The 12,769-nt window shown below is 38.3% G+C and overlaps 1 protein-coding gene across 2 annotated transcripts in view; it reads left to right on the forward strand.

Moving 5' to 3' along the window:
* Positions 1 to 12,769, forward strand: part of LOC133857241 (DNA topoisomerase 3-alpha) — a 91,481-nt gene that overhangs the window by 70,377 nt on the left and 8,335 nt on the right. For both annotated transcript variants that reach the window (XM_062292432.1, XM_062292434.1), the window contains 3 exons: positions 1,728 to 1,806; positions 2,535 to 2,606; positions 5,117 to 5,188. In XM_062292432.1, coding sequence (XP_062148416.1) covers positions 1,728 to 1,806; positions 2,535 to 2,606; positions 5,117 to 5,188 — 223 coding nt within the window. The remainder of the gene's footprint in view (positions 1 to 1,727; positions 1,807 to 2,534; positions 2,607 to 5,116; positions 5,189 to 12,769) is intronic.

A 12,769-nucleotide genomic window follows, 5' to 3' on the forward strand; every position in this document is an offset into this window, starting at 1 on the left:
TAACAAGAATGCATTGGAGCCCCCGGTGCACATCTCCTAAGATCTTCTCGATCTTACTCTTCTACCCTCACCCTTTGCAAGTTCAGAGTCTCAAACAGTGAACCTCTGACCCAAGGGGCAAGCTACGCCATCGGCTGCACCACCAAACAGCTATAAGACAGAATGGTCCTTACCCACTGGTTCTCCACTACATCCACTGGACTTGTACCCACAGCCATAAGACAGAATGGTCCTCATCCACCTTATAGTAAATTTGTTGGACTTCTGTTTGTTAAGGATACAATAGTAAACTCACGCCACACACCCGGATCCTAATCAGCAGCCGCCACTACAGTTGACAAACCCTACACTACAGCCTCAACATCACTCGATGACAGCAGACAAGCCCTAGCACAATCAGCCATGATTCAAGGGGATCTTCCTAAACAAGAACAGATTCTAATTTTCTCACCATATCAAACCTATAGCTAGCTATCACTCATTATTCTCTCATTCCTTTCCTATTGTATACACAACGGCTATATTGCCACCTTTCCTTTCCTAGGATAGAATATTACTTACCTTAGTTAGTCTATGACATTATACCATGCCATATACACGGCACATTGTAAATCCCTATAAATAGTGTATCAATACTAAACCTAAGTATCAAGCGTCTAAAGCTTTTTACCCTACTTTTGTATTTAACTTACACTGTTCATTCTGTTCATATGTAGTTATGGACTTATGTTCATTTCGTCATCCTAATTTAGTAGGATGTAGTTTCTGTTTACTTGAATGATTCCTTGCCAGCTCATAATTTTGATAGGCAGACAGTCACAGATGAGTTTCCTGCTTTTCCAAATTAATCTCTAGTCTAGACCCAAGATCATGTTATCTTTCTTAGATGTATCCTTTTGTGTATTAACACTAGTTTACCGTAACATTTTAATTTCAGATATGCTCATCTTACAGACATGCAGACTATAAAAAATTTCAAATAAGCTTATATGCATCTTATAAAAAATTTCCTTTCAATTAGATAGATACTTTTGATAAATAATGTCATATCATTAAAAAGCGCAGAGGAGCGCAACCCTAGTACACAGGAAGTATACAAAAGTACCCCTAATCAAAGGAAACAAAGGAGCAAGAAATTAAAAACTCTACAAACGTAACACGACTCGGTGTATGAGCTGAGACCTATACAAATAACATATTAAGCACATTTCGACACAACTCCAAGAGCCACATACCAGTCTAGAAACCCTTCCTTCCATGCTCTTTAGTTGGCCTTCAATATTAGGGCAATATCCACTTGTCTCTGAATCACTGATTTGTTGAGTATCTTGCCATATAATTTATACAAGCTTAAATTTCGTATAAATGTTTAGCCTCTTGTTAGCCAACCATTAAACTTTTTCTTCTAATCTCTCCATCCAAGGTGTACTAGTCTAGCAAGTTCCTTCCTGAATACGTTTCTCATAATCCTTTTTATCAGGAAATATCTGCTGCAGAGCTCCTCATAATCATATAGTTCCCTTCACAGCTTAATTGAGTAAAAATCAGCCAGTGGTGTAGTTTACTATAAGCTGGAAACTTCTGATATCTACATATTTACCTTCTTCTTTTTTCGGCTTCCTGGTGGAAGTGGCATATTAAACATTAATGAGTTCATTTTGATTCATTTGGTCATTAGGTGACCTTGGTCTTAATAATTACAACACCTATTTGCTACCCTTTTTTAGTGCAGGAATGCTATCTGGCTCCCTGGATCTATATCAGAGGCGGTGGTAACCACTAATATTTGCAACACTTGCACTCCAGGTTTTCTACTTGAAATTTTCTAGTGCTGCATATTAGGCCAAAGTTACTGAGAAAAACAGAGTGCTGATGTTTGTGTAGATGGCAAGGTCATCTAACTTTCAAAATTGTAGATTAAGGCAGATTGTTCAAATATAATATAGATGATTGAATTTCCTGCTTATTAGTTCAAATGTTTGGGATAAAAGGTAATTTAACATGGTATTAGACTAGGAGATACAACACTTGAATCCTGTCCAATTGAGAGGGAGTCTTGGGCCGCATGTAGGGGAGAGTTTTATAATATAACATAGATGATTTGAGTTTTCCAGTTCCTATTCGCTTAAGCTTTTGGGATTAGTAGTAATTTAACAAGGATGAAATCCAGCCAATGAAAATAGAAGAATAAGAGATGGTGTATTGAATGCAGAGAAAATGTAATAATCTCTTAGCCATTTTCCTTTATGTTCTTAGGCGATAAAGTATCTGTAAGAACTAGCATTTTAGCATGCCTTTTATGGAAACTTCTTTCAATTTGATCTTCTTATAGTGTAAGGAATTCTGGCATTGTTATATTTGAAGGTGCATATTCCAAAACTTATGCATGTTGCATTGTTTCTGAATTGGGTACTTCACCTGATGTAAAGCTTTTGCATAAAATAGGTGTCTTATAAACTACATTGATTTTCTTTAACTTCTTTTTCAAGATCTTAATTTTTTTTTTAAATAATTGCAACAAATATTTTTTGTAGGTCCTGTTTACTTGATCCAATTCAAGTTCCGCCAACTGGAAATACCACCAAACTACAATGCCAACCATTTAGGTATGTGCAACTTCAAAGAACTATGATGACAGTCTTTACACCAATTTTACGTTAACTATGTTTCACTTCCTTTGAAAATTAGTCATCATTTGTGTTCCAGAAAAGATCTTAACTTTCTAAAATGATTATACATAATAGAATAACTTTTCAAAATTACCCTTAAAAGTTGCATTTTTACAAGTTTTCAACTTTTTTAGAACTTAGCTTTTTTGTCATGATGTAATCTTTTCTTGGGAGTTAAATTAGAGACTAACAAGGAGTAAATCTCCATTTATTTTGTAGTCTAGTCTAATAAGGAATAGATCTCTAATTCAGAATCTTACCTTACTAGAGTTGTCATAGTCTTAGAAGTTAAGACCTAATTGGTCTCTTATGTAATCGGTAGTCTATTGTTTCTCTATTTAAATGAGAACTATCAACAACAAAGGTATGAGTTGATTATTGTTTTAGAATACAGTTTTCTGTGTTTTGGATATCAAGGCTCCCTCGAATTAGCCATTGGAGATCATGGCACTCTCGAAATAGCCGATTTATCATTTTCTATGTTTTGTTACTAGTGGGTTCACATCAAGTAGTATCAGAGCTAGATTGATTGTTTTCTACAGCAATCACCGATCCACACCATCACGATGCCTTTCCAAATCTTTTTGGGTGTAGAGCAACAAGCAAGACTTGAAAAGATGCAATTAGATTTCCTAGTGTGGAAAGATAAATTTAGCAAACAGATGGAGGAGCACATGAGAAGAATTAAAAGTTTTTCTCCACCATGCCCCTCTTCAGCAAGCCAATCCTTGCCCATAACACCTATCCCACCGGCACCACCCTCAGTAGTAGATTTGTGTTGTTTAGTCCACCAACAGCCACCGTCGTCCCAAATGCACCAACCACCACATATCCGCCGTTCATTTCACAGACTCGCCTTAAAACACCGCATCAAGCAGCCGCTATGGTTTCCTCGTCAACCTTGAGTAACCCACCCCAGCCGCACATCCAGAAATCACTAAACCCCGGCTTCTAGATGCGCCGTTAACCATCGTGCTGCTGAAAGCTTCTCATTGTCAAGTCTTCCGCCGTCGCAGGCCACCCCACACGCAATGGTTACTGCATCACAGCCCAACCGTCACACTCTCAAAAATAAAAGAAAGAAGAGACGTGTTTTTGCTTGGTTCAGGAAGAGAGAGAAAGAAAGAAAAAAAAAAAAGAAAAAAAAAGTTGGTCAAAGACTTAAAAGAGAAATTGCATATCACCACCCACTAGCCACGTATATGCATTATGTTCTTTGACATCTTTGTCTTTCCCATTGAGGGCACAATCGGGTATTTGGCTCCTTAATATTTTCACATGGAATTGTTTATGAGAAAACACAGGTCCTTGTGTTTGGGATTTTATCGCTGGATTGGAGCTCATAACTGGTCAGTAACCATGTTGTTGATTGAGGCTGACAAAGCCTTGGTTTAGTTTTTAATATTTGTTATTTTCATAATTGTTAAGTAATAATTTTAGAAGGCTTTTAAGGGATTTCTTGAGTAGTTTTTAGAATTTTTCCTTGGGGACAAGGAAATTGTTAGGGGAAGGGAATGATATAATCTTTTCTTGGGAGTTAAGTTCGAGACTATTAAGGAGTAAATCTCCATTTCTTTTGTAGTCTAGTCTAATAAGGAATAGATCTCTAATTCAGAATCTTTCCTTACTAGAGTCGTCATAGTCTTAGAAGTCAAGACCTAATTGGTCTCTTATGTAATCAGTAGTCTATTGTTTCTCTATTTAAATGGGAACTATCAACAACAAATGTATGAGTTGATTATTGTTTTAGAATACAACTTTCTGTGTTTTGGAGGTCAATGCTCTCTTGAAGTAGCCGATTTACCATTTTCTATGTTTTGTTAGTTGTTACCAGTGGGTTCGCATCATGTTAAGTCACAAAGCAATGGATGAGTTCCTCTTAAATATTTGGCTTTGCGAAATGGACAACCAATGTGGGACACAGTATTTTTGGAGATTGACATTAATCTTGGCAAAGTTTGACCGGTTATTATGCAAAAAAATTCTCTAGAACCTTTATCCATATGCTAGAATATGTTTAATTAACCTCCTAATATCTGTGTGCTTTGCCAAAAAAGCAACCTCAGATAACTGTTTTTGTTTTATATCTTCATTCACACACACACACACATATATATGGCCTTTTTGTCCATAGTTGTGGTGAAGAGGCTTGTTTATCTTTTTCCCTCATCTTGTCCTTAATTGATGCCACCTCTAACTTTCAATGTTGCTTTGTATCCTTCCTTGTATTGCCATTTGTCCATCTCAGCATTTTCATTTTACTGAACTTGCTTTATGTGCATGCACAGATATGTACGCTAAACTGAAACACACATAATTCTCAGACTAAAATTCCTATGCAAGATAATCTGTTGTTCATCAAGTGATTTTTTTAAATAAATTTTGTTCCTTTGTGGAACTTGAAGTTGGGTCAACACTGAAGTTCTTATACATTTATGTATGATCAGGTTGCATTGGTGGCTGTGATGAGATTCTTAGACAGCTGATAGAAATCTGTGGAACTGGTTCTCGTATACCAGGTATGGGTGCTTGTCTTGAGTAATTAATTGACAGTCTTGTTTAGTTCACCAGATTTTTCCAATTTGTTTGTAGTTTGTTCTTGTTGTTGCTATAATATGTTTAATAATTGTAGGATATTGATTTGGGTGATTTAGACTTATCTTTTTATCATGTCCATGCATTAAACTCCCTCTACTGTCTATGGCTTACTAGGAATCTGTTGCATAAGTATAGTTTCATCTAATTGTAGAAATATTGATATTTCAAAGATAATCAATGTCATGCTCCAAACATGCTAAGATTTAGTGTATGAGAAACCGTTCAGTATTTGGAACCTGTATGAATTTTTCCAAATATAATTAATTTCCATTAACATTGGAAATATAATCCAAGACTCCAAATAACATAGAAGGGGGGTTGGATAGGTGTATGTGAATATAATACGAAATTTAAAAATTATCAACCACATAAACATTCACCAAATATAATGAAAGCAGTAAATTAATCAACGAAGTAATTTGATTATGAAGTGAAAACCTTTTGAAGAACTCTTCAAAAGTAAAACTACTCTGAGGCAACCAAACCAAGGAAACGTATCCACTGTAAAAGAATTCAATTACAAGTGAGACATACTCACAAAAACTTTGTAACGAACATCATACTTGTAACATACAAACGACTCATTTGTTTATACCGCATTTTCTCCAAAACCTCTGAACCATTCTTCTATATGAGCTTCCTCTTGCAATCCTGAAACTTCGGTGGCTGAAGGTTTTTATGTAGAAAAACTTGTGTGGTTTTCTGAACAAAACTTTAAGAGAGGAGAGACATGAAAACTATAAGCTCTAAGACACCTCTCTTAGCACAAAGCTTTATGGCCTAAAAATGTTGTTATAATCATGCATGAAGAGTCCTTAAATAGACTTAGAAAACTTGGTCTCCAAGTTTACAATCGGATCCTTGTTTTTCTGCAGAAAAATAATCACCGTTCGAACTGTGCAACTTTGCAGTTCGAACTATGCTAGGGTTACATGCTGAAACAAGGATTTCTCTGGCGACATGTTCGAACTAACATGGAACGAAACTCAGAACGTGACATTCTGCCAGACTTGAAGTTCTCTGAAATAAGCCTAGTTCGAACTAGCTTAGGATGCCACTTAGAATGGCTAACATTGGAAAGAACTTCATTCTTCTCAATTCAAACTTTAAATGGAATGGGCCTTAGAACAGAGCATTCTGACAGAGCTTCAAGCCACTTCAATATAAACAGTTTGAACTGTCTTGGAACAACACTTAGGACGAATGTTTATGTCACACTTTTTTTTGATAAGTATATGTTTATGTCACACTTCAAAGTCTTAGTTCGAACTAACTTGGGACTGAACTTGGAACAGATGATTCTGTGAAAGCTTTAGAGTCCTTGAAACATTGTCAGTTCAAACTAACTTAGGATGAAGCTTGAAACAAAATATTCTACTAGACTTGAATTTACTCCCTAGACTGTCTAGTTCGAACTGGTGAATTCTCAGTTCAAATTGAGACCACAAAAATTATCATTACAAAAACTTCTAAGCACACTTCGTCTAATTTAAAAACCAAATTACATCAAAGTGTTTCAGGCATTGAATTAGCCAACCTAAAAAATAACAAGCACAAATAATCATTCATAAGATGTAAAAGATATGAATGTGCTAAAATTGCCCCAAATATAAGTCCGAGTTATACTGAGATCCAATATATCACAAAATATCATATACAACGTATCACAATATCAAGATCCCCCCCCCCCCCCCCCCCCCCCCCTCTTGCAGTGTGTGCAACCCTAGTAGTAAATTTGGGTCTAGTACACATGGCATTTATAAATTCCAAATGCAAAACATCGAACAGAGACAACTAGTTAATAACTCCACATTATATAATGAGGTATTCTATCCAAATCTTCAAATAAAATCTTTTACAAGTCATGTCTCTAAGCAGGAAATTCATGTAACTAGCTAATAAAGGAAGTGACTATCTTTGAGGCAATCCACACTGTGTTCATATAGCGATGAAGTAAATCAAGAGCATTCTCCATCTATTGCTCTAGATGTGTGATTGGTCGAACATTGGAAAAATTAAAACTTACCCATATCATTATAAAGGCTACAAACCTTAGAACGATCTATTGTTTTGTTGGAATTGAATTCTGGTCGAGGTAGTGTATGGGATGCATCTAAATCCGCATATGATACCACAATCTGCTGCTAGCCAAATCCGGTATTTGTAATAATTGGAGATATTTAGGAAGATATATGGATGAATTAAGAGAGCAAGGAATTTAATGCAAAATCATAAATAAAGCATAAATTTTCATTGAAATTACCAATATAAACTTTTCATAAACATACTCCATTTTCATTGAAATTACCTATATAAACTTTTCATAAACATACTCCCCGACTATTTCAAGTTCTTAGGAATAATCCAATTAAGAAAATCTATTAAAGCATAATTTTGTAGTTGCACCTCAAAGCTCATTTATAGCATGAAAACATTTATAAATAACTTTATCACCCTAAGCATGGAATTTCATTAGATATTAGTATCCAAAATTCCAACATCCTTGTTTAGCCTAATTCGTGTGTTCAACGATTATGTCATTGACATAGGTTGTGAATTCCCCTTCATTTCTCTCTTAAAGCCCCTATTATATTCATGTTCTTTCATTTGAACAAAGTCTCTCATTAGGCAAGCCTTTCGTTAGGCAAACTCATTGTGTTTCCTTATTGGAACTGAGCCTTTCATTTGGCAACTCCTTCATTTGAGATAATATGTGCATCATATCTTCATTGGAATCGTCCCTTGGGAGTAGCATCAATATTGAGTTTTGCTACTCATTTCAAGGTCATAATGTGTTTCAAATGGTTCATTTATAATTTTATATAACTCACTAACTAGAAATGCTCAATTTCCAAATATCATTACGTCTCAAGAAGTGATCCATTCTCCAATCCCAAAGTTCTGCAAATTACATACAAAGAGCCCCAAAATTGAAGTTCTAAAGAATTAAAGGCCCAACAAGCAAGCAAGGCCCTGATCTTTCATTTCCAAGTTTTTTTTTTCTTTTTTGATAAGTAATAAAAGTTTATTAAAAAAGCGTAAGGCGCCCCTAAGTACATAAGAAAGAAAACCCAACAACACTCAAAAACCCACCAAACTTCAAAAACCCAAACCCTCAAACCCAAAACCTTTGGGAGACCCCAACCTTAGACCATGTGCGCCTTACCTTTTCTAAACCGGGAGGATGCGCTAAAGTCACTGTAGTTGATGGAGTTTACCAGATTCAAAACTTTCTTCCTACCTTTGGTCTTTAGACACGCTGCCTTAACTCTCCGATGGAAGGCCTCTTCAATGGCTTCCAATATCGCCAAGGACGGATCCATGTCCTCATTACTATCCAACTCCCAATCCAAGGCCAAATCGGGAGGTAAAACACCCAAAGGGTAATGGGAATCGCCATCCTCCCCATCCCATACCTCGCCGCCCTGCTCTCACGCAACCACCTCCCCTGACGGACCAAAACCTATTGGCCACTTTTGGGATTGGGTCAAACCATTCACCCTGAAATCCAATCCCTTAATAGCGGTATGAGAACCCAGAGACGACAGACTTTCCTTAACAACCGGAGTGACTTGCACAACCGGGCTTGGATTGAGAAACCCCTCATCGGAAAGGAAGACTTACCCATATCCTTCACAAAAACTGCCACACCAGTGGAATCCTGCACTGGAAGCGCAACAGCTACTTTCTTAGCTGGATCACTAATAGGTGGAAGCATAGAAAAGAAACCCTGGCATTTGAGCAACTGACTTCAAAGCTTCCATAAAATTGGCAAAAAAGTTCTTCTCCATATGAACTTTTCTGGCTTCCCTAGCCTTCCGGTAATACTTCTGGAACGGCTCAGAGTTCAGCAACACAAGAGAAGAGGAACGCAACCTCTTTCCCAACTCAACCGCCCCAGAAAAAGACTAAGAGGAGGTGATGCAAGACTGAGAAGAAAATACTTGCAAAGGCAGCTCGTCAGAGAGGGACTAAAGAACCGAACAAGCAGCGACCGAAGAAGAGGTACCCAAAGATAAAGACCCAACAACATTACTAACCTCTGACCATGTAGAAGTACCAGAGGCGTCGAAGACAACACCTCTGGTGACCGCAGGGGGGAAAGAGAACCTCTGAGAAGACTCCAACTGCCGAATTGCAGAGTCCCTGGAGACAGATAGGAAAGCAACCAACGACGTCTCAAGCTGAGCAGGAACGGAACCGGGTTCCGAATCGTCAGATAAACCCAAAAAACCAGGATCAGAGACCACTGAAGACAACCCAAGGCTTGCAGAAATTTTCTTCACCAAGGCCTTAGTCCTAGCCCGATTGCCACGCTTGGGCTTCAGGCGCAGCCCAGCACACTTGAACCCGGTCAAAAGCAGCCCAAAGCCACTCTAGAAGCTTCTTCCATGAACAAGAATGCCCTAGCTTCTTCTTCTTCCTAGCCTCGCCACCACCATGGAAGCAGACTGGATTCCTCTACTTCTCCGTCGACTAGTGCGGTTGCTCCTCCAAAGCATAGTAATTCACTGCCATTCTCCTGCCTTCAACCACCCTACACCACACCTCCGAAAGCTGATCCAACCCACATAGCTCTAACTCCAAAACCCACAGCCAAGGATGCTTGACATGAAAAACAGCTTTTCCTCGAACCACTTCCGTAAAAGATGGAGTAACCCCACCCAGACGATTGGACGAAACACCCCCCTTCTTTATCCCGTCCGATGTAGAGGCCTCAGAAACCAACGACCGAGCCTTTGATCCGAGAAAAGTAAGCATCTTTCGCAACTCACCCACAACCCAAGACCAACCCCATCCTTCACGGCCTTTAGGGAGCCAAATAACCCCTTTACGACCACCGTCAGCATAGGTAGCCACCTCAAGGTAACGACCGGCCTTGTTACCACCCCTATGAACCATCAAGGTTTTCACATCTTTGCGGTAGGACTTAACAAAATCCTTCTTCACTGGTTCCTTCAGCGCCTCCACTACAATGGCTAACAACCATGCATAACACTAGAGACCCAGAAAAATAAAACCAGAAAACCCCTTCCTCCTTTCCTCCAAGCGAATCTCCGACACATCAGCCTTCACCGAAAAGTAGAAAGCTTTGACTTCCACGGAGAATCGACGCTCCATCTCTACTTTAACTGAGAAGCCTTATAAAGAAACACTGCGGCGACATACTCGCAAGACCGCCCATCGAAGAAGACGAAAGAGCTCCAAAGAAAGCTCTAGCCTGATAATGAAAATGAAAACGAAAACTGACCCCAAAAAAGCACTGAATAAAACTCCGAAGAAAGCACCTCTGATAGAAACAAAACCCTAACGTAACCCGCCACCACTAGGGTGGAGAGAGAAGAAGAGAAGCGAGAGTGGTAGGTAGACAAGAGAAGGATATATTCTTATGCTACATTCTACTTCCAAGTTTTAACCAGGCCTTCAGCCTTGATCCCTGTTCTGCCTATTAAGCCCTTACTAGTTATTATAAAATACATTTTAGGAGTTTAGTGGGAAAGGAGTTCCCATACCCTTTGATAGGCAAGCAAAAAGTTTATAAAAAGAGTAAAGGTGCCTCTAAGCATACATGAAGTATACAAAAAGGACACCAAAACAAGAAAATCTTCTTGGGGATTAAGGTGCAAGCTCTAAGATAAGCATCAATTTATCTCAGAGGAAGTATATACATGACATCCTTGAGGAGATTAGATTGCTGGGTGGTCGACCTGTTCATACTCAAAGGGATCCAAATCTGAAACTCTTGAGAGAGGAAGGAGATTTGTTTCTAGATCATAGCAGATACCGTCGATAAGTTGGGAAACTCAATTATCTCGTTGGGAAACTCAATTATCTCACTATCACAAGGCTAGATATGTCATACACAGTTCGTGTGGTGAGTCAGTCTAAGGCATATTGTTTAGAAAGAATGGTCATCTCAGAGTGGAAGGCTTCATTGATGCATACTGGGCAGGACCACTATCAGACAGAAGGTTCATTAAAGGATATTGTACCTTTCTAAGGGAAATCACTTAAGATGGAAAATCAAGAAGCAAAATGTAGTTGCCTGATTGAGTGCAAAGTCCGAGTATAGAGGGATGGCTCATACTGCTAGTGAGCTGACTTGGTTACAGCACTTCCTTAAGGAGATAGGGTTCCCAACACCTACTCCTATCCCACTATCATGTGATAACAAGTTGATTTTCACAGTGCCTCCAACTTTGTGTTCTATGAGAGGACCAAGTACATTAAAGTAAACCTCCATTTTGTCCGAGATAAGATACTGATTGGAGTTATAGCCACACTGTTTGTGAAGTTTGAGGACCAAATTTTTCTGTTCCAAGCTGGGCTTATATGACATAAATGCTCCAGCTTGAGTGGGAATGTTAGAATGCATGCTATAATAAGTTGTACTATTCTAGAGGAAGGCTTGTAGGTGAGGTGTCCAGAATAGGTGTCCTAGTACTAGCTGTTATTCTCAGGAATATTCAATCTATTGTAATAATTTCTCGTATATATATAGAATGAATAGTAGAGGGCTAAATATATAGAAAATCAGCTCCTCCTCTTATACATTTTCTTCCATTTTCCATCATGATTAACGTTAAGGAATCCAACAACAGTTGAGTATTGCTTGGTTATGGGTAATTGTCCTCTCCATCGAATAGCTCAAGTTTTGAGTTGGATGCTTTAAGATAGTATTAGAGGTCAGTTTGTTCTCGAACTCTTTGTGCCAAGCTTATTTCTCTTGGGCCTAGATGCAAGAGGTGGTGTTTGTGTGAAAGTTTATGGAAAAATAAAATAACAATAATTCAGACAATTTGCATAACTATAACACATCAAAAATTTATTTAATTGAATCATAACACCACAAGATCATGGATTTTAATATCTACAAGATGCGTACCTCTCTTAGTGACCCAGGTGTGCCTCCCAAGGTATTCACTTCACTCTCTTAAATTTGTTTTTATTTGGGTTTCCAGACAGCTACAATACCACAAAATAAATCTAATGCCTAAACAAAGTAAGAATGTAACACCATAGATCGCGTGCAACTTCGTAATGAAGTAAAATGTGATCAATGGACACCTCACTCTTCTTACACATACAACACCACTCAACCACCACGACGTTCCTCTTTCGCAAATTATCATGCGTCAAAATTTTTCCTAAAGTTGTTGTCCAGACAAAGAATGCTACCCTCGACTTTGCCTTAACACGCCAGATACTCTTCCAAGGAAATGAAGGACCATCTTGGCTAATTAACACTTTATAGAACAACTTCACTTCAAATTGATCCCTTTTGGAAGGGCTCCAAACTATCCTCCCCTCCTTGTCGAAACTGGAAAGAATACAGCTGCTCAAAGAAAGAGAGTACCATCTCCATCTCCCAATCCTGGACTAATCGTATAAAGATGACATTCCACTGAATAACTCCACCTTGAAAATCCGCCACCCACACCTCTTTATGATGAGCAATACTAAACAAAACCAGATAGCATAGCTTCAATTGTAAACTAAAA

Source organism: Alnus glutinosa, chromosome 14 (genome assembly GCF_958979055.1).
Source record: "Alnus glutinosa chromosome 14, dhAlnGlut1.1, whole genome shotgun sequence".
Classification (NCBI taxonomy): domain Eukaryota; kingdom Viridiplantae; phylum Streptophyta; class Magnoliopsida; order Fagales; family Betulaceae; genus Alnus; species Alnus glutinosa.